The 18,263-nt window shown below is 38.9% G+C and overlaps 1 protein-coding gene across 7 annotated transcripts in view; it reads right to left on the bottom strand.

The window, feature by feature from the left end:
- Positions 1 to 5,769: 5,769 nt before the first annotated feature.
- LOC133560769 (nuclear factor 1 B-type-like) overlaps positions 5,770 to 18,263 on the bottom strand; it is a 161,859-nt gene continuing 149,365 nt past the window's right edge. For all 7 annotated transcript variants that reach the window (XM_061913671.1, XM_061913672.1, XM_061913674.1 and 4 more), the window contains one exon: positions 5,770 to 17,811. In XM_061913671.1, the coding sequence (XP_061769655.1) occupies positions 17,679 to 17,811 (133 nt within the window). In that variant the 3' untranslated portion in view covers positions 5,770 to 17,678. The remainder of the gene's footprint in view (positions 17,812 to 18,263) is intronic.

Raw genomic sequence — 18,263 nt, 5'->3', positions numbered from 1 at the left:
GTGTTGTTGCGTAAACATTAAATATCTAAATAAAAGAGGAGACGTAAACCCTTTTCGTCAGAGCTTAGTGCAGGAACTGTACGGACAGTACAGGGGCCATGACTCTCCTCAAGATTGAGTCCAAATTTAATTCTGTCTCTGTTTTATTCCTTGCCTTTTTGTCTTGTTTAATAGATGTCATCAGTGTTTGAACCTGACAATGACAGATACCAATATCGATGTTCCTTATCGTTAACGGTATTCATCGGTAGGCTTATTGGCACGCTGTGTACTTTGTGTAAATAAAGATGCATCTTTTATTAGCATTTTTTTTATCATCACAACAGGTTGTGCACTTGCAACATCATGATATAACGTTTCACAGCAGGGAAGTATTTTTTCAACACCTGTTTTTGAAGTTTCAAACAAGTCAACTATGTGTGTCATCCATCACTGTTTTTTTATTCATTACAATTACACTCAGTAAATCCATCCATGCATATTCTACCGCTTGTCCCTATATTGACATTTAAAATAATAGTAATAAAGTCAAATTTTATTAATGTATGTGTGGAGGTCTTGCTCCTCAAGGTCCCTTGGACCACCAATGACGGACATGACAGCCTCGGTCATATTTGTGAAGCCCCGTTTTTATATTTCAATAAATGTTCTTTACATGCTTTTCAGCCAATGTCTCTCAGTCTCGCTGCCACCAACAACAACTTCCTTCTCCTTCCCGACTGCTGCCTTTAACAGAGGGACAGGTGATTAGACAAACACTCTCAGCTGTGTCATCCACTCACCTGTCGCTAATCTCGAAGCCGGTTCTACCACACCCCGCTTTGCTGTAGGTCCGCAGGCCACGTCCACCACAGTGTAGTATAAATGTTCATTCACATATTAATTGTATCATACAAATCAACACAGTTTATTGGCGTGTTAGGAAGGTGTGCATTTTGTAACAATAGGAATTATTATTTGTGTTTATGTTGCACAAGGACCTATTTGAGTGACGGACTTGAAGCCATATTGAGTGTTGACGGCCACCGATGTGTCTGGTGTGTGTGTGTGTGTGTGTGTGTGTGTGCGTGCGTGCGTGCGTGCGTGCGTGCGTGCGTGCGTGTGTGTGTGTTATACAAATAAAAACACCCAGTCATTATTTCTTTGAGTGGATTAATATTAGCCTGTGGATTAGTGCAGCAGTTCTCAAATGGGGGTTTGCGGACCCCTGGGGGTACTTGAAGGTATGCCAAGGGGTACGTGAGATTTTTAAAAAATATTCTAAAAATAGCAACAATTCAAAAGTCCTTTATAAATATATTTATTGAATAATACTTCAACAAAAAAAGAATGTAAATTCATACACTGTGAAAAAAAAATGCAGCAATGCAATATTCAGTGTTGACAGCTAGATTTTTTGTGGACATGTTCCATAAATATTGATGTTAAAGATTTCTTTTTTTGTGAACAAATGTTTAGAATTAAGTTGATGAATCCAGATGGATCTCTATTACAATCCCCAAAGAGGGCACTTTAAGTTGATGATTACTTCTATGTGTAGAAATCTTTATTTATAATTGAATCACTTGTTTATTTTTCAACAAGTTTTTAGTTATTTTTGTATCTTTTTTTCCAAATAGTTGAAGAAAGACCACTACAAATGAGCAATATTTTGCACTGTTATACATTTTAATAAATCAGAAACTGATGACAAAGTGCTGTATTTTACTTCTTTATCTCTTTTTTTGCTCTGATTAGGGGGTACTTGTATTAAAAAAATGTTCACAGGGGGTGAATAAATAAATGGGTTGTACTTGTATAGCGCTTTTCTACCTTCAAGGTACTCAAAGCGCTTTGACACTACTTCCACATTCACCCATTCACACACACATTCACACACTGATGGAGGGAGCTGCCATGCAAGGGCGCTAACCAGCACCCATCAGGAGCAAGGGTGAAGTGTCTTGCTCAAGGACAAAACGGACGTGATGAGGTTGGTACTAGGTGGGGATTGAACCAGGGACCCTTAGGTTGCGCACGGCCACTTTTCCACCGCGCCGTCTTGGTATATCAGAACATCACTGAAAAAAGGTTGAGAACCACTGGCTTCGAGAACGATCGAGGAGGGTGAAGTGTCACTTTAGACTGACACTAACGCTTATTTATTTTTTTTATTTTTTTGTAATTGGTTTTTGATCTTCATTATTTAATTCATTCAAGTTATTACAGTATGTCACGAAACACATATTTATTTTTAATACATTTTTGGCCAAAGGTGGCACATTTCAATTTCTCTGTCACACACTTGTTATATATGTTGACCAGAGGGGGAGCACTTTTAAAACCAACCCACATTCAATTTGAAAAATCCCTCCTTTTCGGGACCACCCCAATTGGTGCAAATGAGACATTCTTTATTAGATGCAATGGTTTTCCGTATTGGGACCATGATTTATGTCCTAACTTGTTCACCAATCCTCATGTGGACGGTAATTTTCCTTGTTGATGTCTCAAGAAAGGTAGAAATACAAGAACACACACACACACACACACACACACACACACACACACACACACACACACACACACACACAGTTGTATTTGTTACCTTCTTGAGACCTTCGAAAAATGCCCACCTCCTTAGGACCACCCTTTTTACATACATAAAAAATTGTATTTACAAGATTAATACTATATACATTCTATGCAAATATAAAAAAGGTAAGCTTTTAGTTATTTTATTTTTTTGTAATTGATTTTTAATCTTCATTATTTACTTTGTTATTACAGTATGTCACTATATACATATTTATTTAATTTTTTTAATCAATTTTGGCTAGATAGATAGATGGATGGATATAGATGGATAGATAGATAGATAGATAGATAGATAGATAGATAGATAGATAGATAGATAGATAGATAGATAGATAGATAGATAGATAGATAGATAGATAGATAGATAGATAGATAGATAGATAGATAGATGGATAGATAGATAGATAGATAGATAGATAGATAGATAGATAGATAGATAGATAGATAGATAGATAGATGGATGGATAGTACTTTATTGATTCCTCTAGGAGAGTTCCTTCAGGAAAATTAAAGGGGGCGCATTTCAATTTCTTACACTTGTTATTTCATATGTTGACCATAGGAGGAGCACTTTTAAAACCGACGCACAGTCAATTTGAAAAATCCCTTCTTTTTGGACCACTCTCATTTTGATAGATTTCACGAGGTTATTTCATAGAGGGGGCGGGGCGACTTGTCCAGAGTGTAATGCATTCCGCCTAAATGTAACTGAGATAGGCTGCAGCGACCCCAAAAGGGACAAGCGGTAGAAAATTGATGGATGGATGGATATTTACTTCAGGTCTTTACAGTATGTCTCTATATCTATATTTATTTATTTATTTTAAAAATTTTGGCCAAAGGGGGCGCATTTCAATTTCTTACACACACTTGTTATTTCATATGTTGACCAGAGGGGGAGCACTTTTAAAACAGACAAGCAGTCCCATTTCAAAAATCCCTCCTTTTTGGGACCACCCTATTTTGATAGATTTCCCCACCAGGGGTGCAAATGAGACATTCTCAATTAGATGCAATGGTTTTCCGTATTGGGACTATGATTTATGTCCTAACTTGTTCACCGGTCCTCAATGTGGACGGTACTTTTCCTTCTTGATGTCTCGAGAAGGGTATAAATACAAGAACACACACACACACACACACACACACGCACACACACACACACACACACACACACACACACACACACACACAGTCATATTTGTTACCTTCTTGAGACCTTCGTAAAATGCCCACCTCCTTAGGACCACCCTTTCTACATATATAAAAAATTGTAGAACTATATCCATTCTATGCAAATATAAAAAAAGGTAAGCTTTTAGTTATTTAATTTTTTTTGTAATTGATTTTTAATCTTCATTATTTACTTTGTTATTACAGTATGTCACTATATACATATGTATTCATTTTTTTTAATCAAGTTTGGCTTGATAGATAGATGGATGCATATAGATAGATAGCTAGACAGATATATAGATAGATAGATAGATAGATAGATAGATAGATAGATAGATAGATAAATAGATGGATAGATAGATAGATGGATGGATGGATGGATGGATGGATGGATGGATGGATGGATGGATGGATGGATGGATGGATGGATGGATGGATGGATGGATGGATGGATGGATGGATAGATAGATAGATAGATAGATAGATAGATAGATAGATAGATAGATAGATAGATAGATAGATAGATAGATAGACAGATAGATAGATAGTACTTTATTGATTCCTTCAGGAAAGTTCCTTCGGGAAAATTAAAGGGGGCGCATTTCAATTTCTTACACTTGTTATTTCATATGTTGACCATGGGGGGAGCACTTTTAAAACCGACGCAGTCAACTCGAAAAATCCCTACTTTTTTGGACCAATCTCATTTTGATAGATTTCACGAGTTGATTTCATAGAGGGCGACTTGTCCAGGGTGTACACTGCCTTCCACCCGAATGCAGCTGAGATAGGCTCTAGCGACCCCCCGCGACCCCAAAAGGGACAAGCGTTAGAAAATTGATGGATGGATGGATGAATATTTACTTCAGGTCTTTACAGTATGTCTCTATATACATATTTATTTCTTTATTTTAAATAATTTTGGCCAAAGGGGGCGCATTTCAATTTCTAACACACACTTGTTATTTCATATGTTGACCAGAGGGGGAGCACTTTTAAAACAGACAAGCAGTCCCATTTGAAAGATCCCTCCTTTTTGGGACCACCCTATTTTGATAGATTTCCCCACCAGAGGTGCAAATGAGACATTCTCAATTAGATGCAATGGTTTTCCGTATTGGGACCATGATTTATGTCCTAACTTATTCACTGGTCCTCATGTGGACGGTACTTTTCCTTCTTGATGTCTCGAGAAGGGTAGAAATACAAGAACACACACACACAGCTCCTGGTCCTCTTGCTTGTGTGAACCATACTGCTGGACCCATAGTGTGTGCGTGTTTTGTGTTTTTTTGGTCACACAAAGGCAATCAACAAATCCACCGTAGCGAAACCTAATAGGAGCAAATCATCATCTATTTATCCGGTCAAATGACTGGCAGCAGGCCTTGATTCACCAATTCTTCTTATTCAGGCCAGATGTTGACTCTACTGGCCAATTTTCATAATGATCGCCATTAAAGATTATTTTATAGGAGACCCCTTTTGTTGACGCCCGGGGCCATCTGGTGCAGTACCGCATGCTGCCTGCAGGGGAGCGCCCCCGCTGCTCCCCGCGTCCATCTGAGCCCGGCACTAAGCTTCTAATGAGCCCTAATTGGTGCTTTAGGCAGACTTTTGCCTCCTCAATCCCATCAGATGGGTTTAGCAGATCAGAGCTGGGTGTACTTGACACCGTGACCCACATGGACGCTACCTCGGATGACCGGATCGTCTCCCATTCCTGCGGGATTGAGGCATTACAGTGGATTAGCTCCAATCAGCCGGAGGTTGGGACAGGTTGCTTTCAGGGACGCACTTTGAAATCCAATTAGTGACTCTTTATGTCTTTATTTATATGAAAACTGACACAAACACGTGTTTTTTTTGTTGTTTTTTTTTGTAGCATAGCTCATTTTATTGTTGAAACAGTTTTTGCATAGGAAATATATCCACTTCCAGTAATTGACTGCAGTAAAACAGCTGCTAGCAGTATAGGCTGGATATAACAGTAACAATCACAAAAAAAAACCCAAATAAACAAAAAAAACTTGAGCCTTTATTTACACTGATTTTAATCTTGTGGCAATTTTAGCCCCTGCACCAACCTTCTACACATTGCTAAAAAATAATAATAAAACAAAATAGAATACAAGTGATACAAAGGCCTTCGCTGTACAGTTTCACAATGGACACCTCCTAAACGGTCAAATAAGCTGGAAAACAAAGTGTAAAAACGTACATTCAGATACACACAAAGACCTTTTTTTTTTCCGCACGATCACTACGACTCGAGTTGTTTTTGTTGCTGCTGTTGTCGTCATCTCACACTCACAGGAAGGTAAAAGTGCCACAAGACCCACAAAGAAATCAGCCTTGCACAGAATTAGAATCATTTCAAATAATAACCAAAAAAAAAGGAAAAGCCTGCACTTAATATAGCACTGCCTCCCCTGGGGGGAAAAAAGGAACATTCTCAGCTAAAACAAAAACAAAACAGAACGCAAGCCTGATGAGCGCCGACATGCGTATAGACATGAAAAGTAAGTCACATTTGACATAGTATGTATGTATGTAAGTATGTATGTACAACAGGCACTGCATTGCTTGACGATCATCTGTACAAATGCTGGTTTTTCATTTCGAGAGAGCGTGAGTGCGGGATGAAAAGCCTGCAGGTGTTGCACGGGCGCCGCAGGTCTGACTTTGCATACAAAAAAAAAAAAAAAAAGAAAAGCTGGTGGCAGCGATCAATGCAATAATACTTAAGTCAAGTAAGGTGGCGGGGGAGAGCGCCTGCAGGCGAGGAGTGGGTGGAACACTGATTCAAAAGGAGGTTCTCCGAGACAAGCTACATTCAGACCAGGCCAACAATGGAAGGAAGAAGGTCAAGAAGGTGGAGAAGGTGGAGTACCTTAAGTGTCAAGCACCTGCTTTCTAGTGCCAATGAACAAAGTGCATCATGAGCGCTCCTGCTTTAAGCCCAGGGGGGTGTCCGAATTCTTCCACTTTAAAACTCAGCTCATGTACTCTCATCAGTTACGTTAAAAAAAGTAGAATTGGTTAAATATTTTTAATAAGACTCAAGTATGATCATTTTTTCATTTTCCTTAACAAGCTAAGTCAAATCTGATTTCCTCATCGACAATGTTTCATTATATCTCTAATCATTTCAATATCTCCAATAATTCCTACTTTTTCTAATTTTTTTAACTCCAAAAGGCGATAGATTGTTTATATTTTGATGATTTATTATTTACATTTAACTGTAGATTTGATCTACAATCAAATCTAATTAACAGTTCCAGAGTATTCAAATATGAATTATATTTGAATAATCCTGTATAAATTCTTACTCCAATTGGAAATAAATAACTACAGATTATTGAAATATTCAATAATTAAACAGTATTTGAACAATTAAGAATTATTTATCCATTACATTTAAATAGTACATAAATACTATACTGGCCGAAACATCGATTTCCTTTTTAGACTACATTTTTTTTCCTATTTTGAAATAATGGCTACATAATTCCAGATTCACGTAAATCATCCTAGAAAAAACAATTAGGAATTATTTATTCGTTACATTTAAATAGAATATAAATAATAGAGGCCGAAACATAAATGTCCTTTTTCTTTTAAGGTAAAAATGTTTAAAAAAAATTTTATTTTGAAAAAATGGCTACATATTCACGAGAATCATCTCAGATAAACAATGAAGAATTATACATGACAGAAAATAGTGTCCATTTCAATGAAATTATTCCAGAATATTTTGCATGTTTTTCTTTTTTCTTTTGGCTTTAATCCTCCTTGATGTGGATCATGTACATTTTCACTCTTTATTTAACAAAAAAAAAAAAAAAAACACACCAAAGTGGCCTAGGAGCCGGACTCGGGACACCCCCGCCTGAATAAAAGGACAAACACGGGGGGGGGGGACATTTTTGATGAGAAAGCAGGGTGGCGCTAGCTCCACATCAGTGCACGGTGAGCTCAGCCAATCAGGACGTAGCACCAAATCTAAAAAATAAACCAACAATCTTTAAGGGGACATTTTCGTCCTCGTCTTATTTACCCTGCTTCCTCACTAAGGTCGGGTGCAACACGAGGCCTTTACTTTTGTTCGCCTCCCAGTTGCTACAAGAACACACATCTTGTTGGACAAGAAATCACCAAAAAAAAAAAACAACAAACAAAAAATATATATATGGTCACATCACACGCGCTACGCCCGCACTAATGAAATATAACAATTCAAATATTTTTCATTATTATTATGAAGCGCTTCCCATATGGGAATACCTACAAGATCAGGTAAATAATATTTTAAAATTTAAAAAAAAAAAAGCCTTCATTGTTGTTTTTTCATCAAGAATAGCCCCCTCCATCTTTTCTTTTTTTTGTCTTTTTTTTTCTTCTTTTCTTTACAGGAACACAACAACACTTTAGATTCAATTAATGGGGGGAATCTGGGGAGTTCTAACTCAAAACCAGACTCTGAAATACTTTTTTTTCTTCCCTAAAATGGAACTGACACCATTACTTTCCCCCTAGAATTTACAAATAAGGGCCGGAGAAGGTTTACAGTGTACAAACTCATGTCTGGTGGCAGCTTTTTTAAAAAAATGAATAGAAAGACCCACACACACACACACACACACACACACACACTTGGGGACAATGCACTTGAGTGGGGTCTGATGGTCACAGGCTGCAAAGCACATTTTTTCCAAGGACAAAAGAGTGCACATATTGTGGGGTGATTTTTTTTTTTTGCTCCAAAATAATTAAAAAGTAAAGAAATCTGTGAGAGCGGAGAGACGGGACTCGACTTGAGGATTTTTTTTTTTTTTTTTTTTTTTTTTTTAACGCAGCAGCCGCGATTGTAGTGCAAAAGGTGTGACTAGAAAGAACACTACTGATTGACATGCATCATGCCCTGTGGTACGCCTGAGATTGCAAAGACTGAGAGGGAGTTGAGTAAGTGCCATCCAGTCCAATTTACTGTAGCGATTATAGGAGGGAGGCTTGACTGCACGTGAACGCACTTCTCCAACACTCTTAAAGGTTGATCTGTGTGATTGTTGCGCAGGTGGCAGGCATATAAGGCATCTACTTGGGATTTGCATCCGACGACGGCTAAAAAGGGTTTTTTCCAATGCGGTGATTGTCGCCCTCAAGTCAAGCCGTCTCTCCGCTAAAGAATAAAAAACAACAACGTTGGCCTCTTGACACCCTTGTCCACACATACCGACTGTCAAAGCTCTGGATCTTAAAGGTCCCATATTGTAGTCCACTTTTTATAAATAAAAATCAGGGATGCCAGGATAGCCTCTCCGACGTGTGTTGTCCAAAATCTAGCCTTGACGCTGGACTTTAAACAGTTTTAAGTGCTTTTAGTAAGTTTGTGATGTCTCCTTAGACAAGACCTGGGCATTTTAAAGGCCTACTGAAACCCACTACTACCCACCACGCAGTCTGATAGTTTATATATCAATGATGAAATATTAACATTGCAACACATGCCAATACGACCTTTTTAGTTTACTAAATTGCAATTTTAAATTTCCCGCGAGTTTCTTGTTGAAAACGTCGCGGAATGATGACGCGTACGCGTGACGTCACTGACTGTCAGGAAATATTATCTCAGCACCAGTTACGGCTAAAAGTCGTCTGCTTTAATGGCGTAATTACACAGTAATTTGGACATCTGTGTTGCTGAATCTTTTGCAATGTGTTCATTTAATAATGGAGACTATAAAGAACAATGCTGTTGGTGGAAAGCTGTCTTTAGCACCGAGACACAGCCGGTGTTTCTTTGTTTGTTGTGAAGCTTTAACACAGAGCGGTAAAGCGAACATGTTTTCTACGTCAACCAGCATGTTTTTGGATGGGGAAATTGTGATATATCTTACCGGAGAAATCATTGGATTATTCGTCGTCCTGCAGCAGCTTTTTAAAAGGCAGCTGTGAGCTTGGCTCCTCGGCTTCTTTCTGAGACACTTTGTGTTCACCGCAGCCATCCGACCTCGAGGTATGTCTTTACAATCTTTACAATCTCACTAAAACACTATTAAAACAATAAGCAGATAAGGGATCTTCCAGAATTATCCTAGTAAATGTGTCTAATTACATCTGAAACGCTCACACTGCCGCCGCCCAGAGCCGTCGCTTTTTTTTCTTTCTAGTCCTTCACTATCAATATCCTAATTCACAAATCTTTCATCCTCGCTCAAATTAATGGGGAATTTGTCGCTTTCTCGGTCCGAATTGCTCTTACTGCTGGTGGCTCCCATTATAAACAATGTGAATATGTGTGGAGCCCTGCAACTCGTGATGTCACGCGCACATACTTCCGGTAAAGGCAGGGCTTTTCTATCAGCGACCAAAAGTTGCGAACTTTATTGTCAATGTTCTTTACTAAATCCTTTCAGCAAAAATATGGCAATATTCCTAAATCATTTGTCTAGATCTTTAAGAAGGAAAGTGTAGCTGCCATTATGATGTGCAGTCATGTTTTCAAATGACCATAAGTCTTCAACTATACAAAATATTTCAATGGTTGGAATCTGCGCTTCTGCCTGATATACTAGTTACTATGGTAATTAATTAGTTACTGTGGTAATTAAGTCACAGCAGCTGAGACGAGGCACCAAGCAGTGTGGGTGGGGAGCGTTTCCGCAGAGTGTCAGCCTGAAAGGTCTAAAACTTAGTTGTATATCAGATTGCATATTGTATTTTTACCCTTTGCGGTCATATTTCACTGCTTGTCGCGTTTTGCTTGATTGTAAAATATGTCGATCGAGAGGGGGTGTGACTTCCATATGTTGTCAATATTCAGTGTTTTATCCTTCATAGAAAAATGTATAATTCCATTTCGTTTTTTAAGGCGGTCTGTCAAAACGTTTATAGCATTCAATCAGACATTATTGTGAGGCTTTGTATTAGTGTTCCTAAAAATAGATATACCGGCCCTCAGACACATTTGTTTCTCTAAATTTGGCCCCCCAGTCAAAATAACTGCCCAGGCCGGCCTTGGACGCATCCTCGCTCATCCATGCAGACTGGACACTCTCCGAGAGTTAGTGGGCGACCGAGGGTGGAGTCGGCTCTCTTGGTTGCTTTTATGGGTCTGCTCCTGTGTCTGGTCATGCTCCTCCCACCCTTGCAGACGATGGCGTGGAACACCACAGAGGTCACCACAGTGTATATGTTTTTTGTTGTTGTTTTTTTTACTTTTGTAGCTGTGTGTAGAAATGTCTGGTTGCATCAGCTCTGCTCTTTTAATGTCTTCAATGTATTTTGTGTTCTTTGATGTTTCCCTCTTACACACGTAAGCGGGGGAAAAACTCATAGCCATAGCACTTGTATGAGGGGTTTTTTTCCACTTGGCCTCAGTATGGACCCCATCTGCAGGGGCCCAGGCTTAGACTGATTTTTTTTTTCTCATCCACCCAGCGTTTACCTATTTCTCATCTTTTTTGTAAGGTGTGCCGGAAGTTGGCATACCCATCATCGATCCTGTTCTGTCTCCCTGTAATGTTTTTTCTGATCTTGAATGGGATTGTGCTGAAAATCTTAATTTCCCCTCTGGGATAAATAAAGTATTTCAGAATTTTGATTGTGTGTTTGTCCCCACCGTGCTATGATTATACACTGTAAAAAGAGATGCCATATACTGCATATACAACAAGGACACAAACGTTGGCAACACTAGCATAACTATGTTAGCTAACATTTCAACGTCATGCTAGGTTAGTCTAGCCCAGGGGTGTCACACTCATTTTCATTGAGAGCCACATTGCAGCAATTGCTACATTCAAAATGCCGCGTTTTAAAATTAATTTACATTATGCATACGGGTAATAACCTGTGATTGATGGAAATGCATATGTATTTATCATTTAAAAAAATGTCCTGTATCAGTGTAAATGTAAATGTCAGTGTCAAGCAGATTTGTTTTTATCTCATAAAAAATAGTTTTGCAATACAGTGTATAATAATACAATTGGGATGATCAGATAATATTCATCCATCCATTCTCTACCGCTTATTCCCTTTGGGGTCGCGGGGGGCGCTGGTGCCTATCTCGGCTACAATCGGGCGGAAGGCGGGGTACACCTTTAAAATATAAAATATGCATTTTTTTTTGCATTTAGTGAAAAAAAAAATTCCAGGCTTCGCAGGCCACATGGTATGATGTGGCGGGCTAAAAGTAGCCCCTGGGCCTTGAGTTTGACACCTGTGGTCTAGTCCTAGAAGAACACCAGAAATATCAAAATTAAAGCCACGTCTTGAGTATAATGGCAAATATGTGTAGTAAAGCCCGTTTTCTTTTTTTGTTTGTTTTTTAAGAAGCGGTGGGCTTTTAAACGAGTAAGGGAGATGATATATTTTGCTGGGTATGCGCTGCAAAAAAGAGATGCCAAAAAATTGGACTGTAGTGTCTAACAATTTCCCTTGTGGATCAGTAAAGTTGGTCCAAGTCTATTTTAGGGGGAAAAAAATACTAAAAACTAGTGAATTAACAAGCTACATGGACGGATCATTTTACTTTATATTTACGTCTGGAAAAAAGTATTTTATTCTTTTAAATCTTAAATGAAGCATCCTCCAGATGTTGCAGAATCTATTTTTTTATTTCAAAGTATTTTTAATTGTCAGTTTTCTTAATAGTTGAAACAACAGACCAATGTTGCATAATCTTTAAACAATATTTTCTATGTTGGGGCAACCAAAATATCCTATTTGAATAGTTATTTTCCCCATTTTACACAAGAATATTAAAAATATAATATTTATGCTGAAATTAAGATTAGTCGACGACTAAAGGTAGGTAAAAAGCTCTTAAAACTGGGGAAATTACAAATAATTTGCAGTGTAGGGAGTGGAGAAACATTACTGTTAGCACGTCATTAAAAAAGTCACTTTTGCATATCTGGGACCTTTTAGACAGGCTTGCAAAACCAAAGACCAGCACCATCTTTAAGTAATGCGTGCACAAGGGCTCGGGTTCTTGAAGACGGACAAGAAATATGATGAGTGACTTTGCAGCCATGCAACCACCAAGGATGCACTTCTGGGAAAAAACACCTCCTGACTCCCACCTTCAAATCTGTAAGCTAAGCTAAAAAAAAAAAAAAAAAGACCTTGTCCTCCGCTGCATAGTCAGCGGCTCCCCCTTCCCTCCGCTTTGGTCAAAAATAATAAAAAATCAATGGAAAGAAGCCCCCACCGTCACCACCACCATAACAACAACGTCAACAACAACAACAACAACAAGAAGCAACAATATGAAGAAAAAAATAAATGCATTACAATAGTGTCTATCTCCATACTAGCCTCTAATATTTGACATCTATAAGCACTACCTACATAGGCAAAACTTGGTATTGCATAATTGTCATCATTCTGAATTCTCCACACGGTAGGACGAGGGGAAAACAAGAAAAAAAAAGATGACAGCTTACTGGGGGGGAAAACAGCACAAATACTGTGGAGGGAAGAAATAAAAGGAAATAAAACACTGTTTGATTACAAAGTAGACTATACATAGCCATGTGACATGATGTATTTAAAAATGGACATTCCCAGTACAAAACATTACAAATGTTAAATTTGTGTGTGTGTGTGTGTGTTGTGTGTTGTGTGTTGTGTGTATGATTTAGGTTGCGTTCACACTTGTGTCACAAATGTAAAAAAAAAAGAAGATACTTTGGCGTGGTTGTTCTAGCCTTCACACTGGTATTTTTGTCAGGGGACAAAAGGTGTGTAAACAGGAAGTAAAGCCCTGATTGGACAGGGGTGTCAAACTCATTTTAGATGGGGGGCCACATGGAAAAAAAAATCTACTCCCAAAAGGGCTGGACTGTTAAAATCACGGCACGATAACTCAAAAATAAAGACAACTTCAGATTGTTTTCTTTGTTTAAAAATACAACAAGCACAAATGTACAAATCATAATGTTGTTAGTTTTTTTACACCTACGTGTTGCGATTCATAGTATTCTATCTTTATTTGTCGTTACTTATATTTTGTAAATAAATTATGTGATAATGTTCATGAGTCAACTCTTTGTTGGTAATTTTTGAACTATCGTGATAAAAAATACATCAAAATAAAATTACAGGACGTTATTTATGTAGTTTGATCATTTTCCTCGACGGATGTACTAAAACCATGTGGTTTTTTTTTTTACATATGTAGCATCATCTACAAAAATACAAAGAATTGCTATTGTGACTTCCAGTGAACAGCTGTTTCTTACATTCAAAAATTTCAGGTTAATTTTTATACTTAGCAAACTCATCCCGCGGGCCGGACCTTTGACACCAAAATTATAGCAAGTATTCTAAACAAAATGCCCCCTGCAAAGTTGAACTTATACACAGTAAAAATGTATCCAACAGTATTTTTTCAAAGTAAAAGACTGTAACCAAAATGTGCTGTAATGCAACAATTATGATATGCACGTATTTCACAACAATTAACTGTTGTTTCTCCGTAAAAACACCGTAATCACAGCGCTAATCGCAACAAACCACTGGAAGTTCAAACTGACTCGTCCCTCCAGGTGTTAACGATACTCACTCTTGGAAAGAAAGAGCTTTCCGTTCTGTCCTGAGGGACAGACAGAAAGAAACTTTTGCACAGTGCCTGTGTTTTTAAAAGTTGTAAATCTTTCTGTGTCCGCCCTTATATCGGTAGGCCGAGTCATACCAAAGACTATAAAAATGGGACCCATTACCTCCCTGCTTGACACTCAGCATCAAGGGTTGGAATTGGGGGTTAAATCACCATAAATGATTCCCGGGCGCGGCCACCGCTTCTGCTCACTGCTCCCATCATCGAGGGTGATGGGTCAAATGCAGAGAATAATTTCGCCACACCTAGTGTGTGTGTGACAATCATTGGTACTTTAACTTTAACTTTATTGTTTTACAGTTCTCTTTTATGTATTTTAAAAATGTATGTCTTAACGTATTACTTTTTTGAAACTACTTTGTGACATGTGCTGTTGACCTCTTGGCCAGGTCACCCTCATGAAAGAGATCATGATCTCAATGGGTTTCTTATCTGGTTAAATAAAGGTTCTATACATAATTGGCGGTGAAACCCAGAGAGTAATTACTATAAAATTGCAATTGTGAAGTCACAACTTTTTTTTAATTAACCGTGAATTCAGTGACGATATTTTACTGTGAAAATAATGCATGATTTTACACTGAACATTTTTACGGTGCGGGTTTTTTTCATTTGATGTTACATTTCCTAGCTTGGACTTGACCAATTGCTTTTACCGTGTACTTTAGAAGCCAGACGGCACCTTTGCCTTACATCATTCTTATTTGAACCTTGCTTTGGTCCGTGTAGTCTTCAGGTTTGAGCTCGAGTGAACGGAAACCGCGCCGACGTTTGTTTGCGAGCTTGACGAGACCCATCTCTTAAGTAAGTAAGTACATTTGATTTATAAAGCGCTTTTCACAAATAAAATCACAAAACATAGGTGAAGTAAAAAAACAATTCAATTAAAACAGGGTCAACATCATAAAAAGGATAAAAAGTGGATTAAAAACGATAGTTAAAAGGTTCATTAACTAAAAGCTTTACTAAAGAGAGACATTTTCAAATGTTTCTTTACAGTTTCAACACAATCAAGATCACGGAGGGACTGGTGTAAATGGTTCCAGAGTCTGGGCGCTATAGCCTGGAATGCCAGGTCTCCACAGGTTTTAAAATGAGTTTTTGGGATCTTTAGAAGACCCTGGCCTGAAGACCTGAAGAGTAGGGACATAACAAATCAGTGATGTACTGAAGGGCCCCAATATGCAATGCAGAGCCTAAAGACTAAAATCTTAAACTCAATGCTGATTTTAACTGGAACCCAAGAAGACTGGATAAAACGGGATGACGGGGGCTGTTCTGGGTCACCGGACTTAAGTCTGGCAGTCGCATTTTGTACCGTCTGAAGTCTTTTTAGCGTTGACTGGTGAAGAGAGTAAAAAGAGAAATGCAATAGTCAATGTGAGACAAAATTAATGCGTGAATGATTAGTTCCAGATCCAATTTTGACAACAAACTTCTTTTTTGTGAATTATATTTATAAAGCGCTTTTCCCTGGTGACTCAGGGAGGTGAGGTTTGGTGGTAGCGGGGTTGTATATTGTAGCGTCCGGATGAGTTAGTGCTGCAAGGGATTCTGGGTATTTGTTCTGTTGTGTTATGGTGCAGATGTTCTCCCGAAATGTAATTCTAGTTTGGTGTGGGTTCACAGTGTGGTGCATATTTGTAACAGTGTTAATGTTGTTTATATGGCCACCCTCAGTGTAAATCTGTATGGCTGTTGGCCAAGTATGCGTTGCATTCACTTATGTGTCTGTAGAAGCCGCATATATTATGTGAATGGGCCGTGATGACAGGTTGTAGGGGACGCTAAAGGCAGTACCTTTAAGGCACGCCCCCCAATATTATTGTCTGGGTGGAAACCGGGAAAAATTCGGGAGAATGGTTGCCCCGGGAGATTTTCGGGAGGGGCACTGAAATTCGGGAGAATTTCGGAAAAATCAGGAGGGTTAGCAAGTATGCTGGGAGCAGGTGGGTAAAGTGTGTTGCGCATGGACACAACAACAGTGACTAGTATGGCGGAAGCGGGGATCGAACCTGGAACCCTCAAGGTACTGACACGGCTACTCTACCAACCGAGCTATACCGCCCTTGAGTCGCCTCTCGGCCAAATGAACCAGGCTAGCAGGCCACTCTGACCCTCTTAGCCCAAACAAGTGTGAACGCACCCAGAGTACGGCAAAAAGTGAGTTTAGTGTGCATGCATGCGTGTGTGTGTGTGTGTGTGTGTGTGTGTGTGTGTGTGTGTGTGTGTGTGTGTGTGTGTGTGTGTGTGTGTGTGTGTGTGTGTGTGTGTGAAAAAGGCACGTCATCATGTGGACAAGTGTGTCATCGTGCAAATAAACTGGAGAGACTGCAGAGGCGCACTATTCATTCTTTTCACAAACTCTTAACACGTTTTCTCTACTTGTTGTAAACATAAGCTTTACAAGCCGATGATGGCCAAATGTTCTTAGAAGTGAAATGCCATTATTTATCATGTTTGTTTTTACACACACGTGTGTTTCATTTCTTTCGTTGGGGGGGGTTATTTTCTCGTCTTTTTTTTATTTATTTTTTTTTAAACCCCACTTTTTCTCAAGAAATAAATAAGCAACAAATATGTCCCTGTACAAACGGGAAGGGCTCACAAAGAGATGACAACAAGTGCTGGTGTTGCTGCTGGGATGGGACTGAAATCAAATTGTCGAAAAAATACGTTTATCCCCCTTTCTTTTAGAGTCTGAGGGCTGACAGACTGCTCGCTTCCATTCAAATATTCAATTGCACTTGCCTCCATCACAAATTGCTCTTCTTTAACGAAACAAAAAAGCCTTTCCTAAAGGCCTCCCAATTTTTAGCCAGGGCTCCAATCACTCAAAAGTTACTTTTTTTTTTAGTTGAAGTAGAAGAAAAAAAAAAGAATAAACAACACGTTTAGTCTAAGAATTCACAATGTTTGTTCCGACGGTGTACACAGTGACTTTGTTGACCCCCCCCCCTCGTGTTTCTATACGTGTGAGAAGCAGGCGCGCCTGCTCTGAGTGTCATGCAGTAGAACATTAAGGCATCTATACATCACAGTATTTGAATGCATTGGAAAGTTCTGCAAACAACCACTGGCTGGTGTGTGTGTGTGTACGCGAGTGTGTGTGTGTGTGTGTGTTTTAGTGTGTGTGTTGGTGGGAGAAGGGGGCACACATGAAGCTTTCCTCCAGCGTCCATCATGGCGGCATGGATGTAAGATAATGAGACGTTTGCTGGTTTCATCCACTGGTGGAACCCCCTTCCCCACTCACTAAGCGCTCACATGCCCCCCCCCCCACCTCCAGGGCTCAGTTGCCGCTCTCTGCGGGGACCAGCGGCTCACCAATGATGCTTATGCTGTAGTTCTGGTGGACATTTGTTGGCAAGATCGGAGTCCCGTTCGACACTTGGAATGGAACTAAGCTCGCCCAGGTACCAGGACTGTGGAGAAAACACAGAAAATATGTCATTATTTATACTTTCTGAATAATTTCTGTGATAATGTTCATCAGTCAACTCATAGGTGTTACTTTTCAATCTATCAAGATAAAAAAATATCAAAATCCAATTACAGGATGTCATTTATGTAATTTAGCTCATTTTTCTCCACTGGTGCACTGTTTTTGTTTTTTTTTACATATGTAGCATCATCTACAAAGATATAAATAATTGCTATTGTGACATTGAGTGGACACATTTGGAACAGCAGTTTCTTTCATTCAAAAATGTTCTCATTTTTATACTTAGCAAACTCATCCCGCGGGCCGGATAAAACCTGTTCAGCATGCATTTGTCTAAATATGGCCAAGGACACACACTATTATGGGTTTCCTGCACGTAATCTTCATTCCACTGCGGAGGAGAAGAATTCCTGTACCATTTTCAAGTATGTA

The sequence above is a fragment of the Nerophis ophidion genome, linkage group LG10, assembly GCF_033978795.1.
Source record: "Nerophis ophidion isolate RoL-2023_Sa linkage group LG10, RoL_Noph_v1.0, whole genome shotgun sequence".
Classification (NCBI taxonomy): Eukaryota; Metazoa; Chordata; class Actinopteri; order Syngnathiformes; family Syngnathidae; genus Nerophis; species Nerophis ophidion.
Note: the sequence above shows the minus strand (reverse complement) of the source record. Positions and strands in the feature narration are given on the sequence as shown.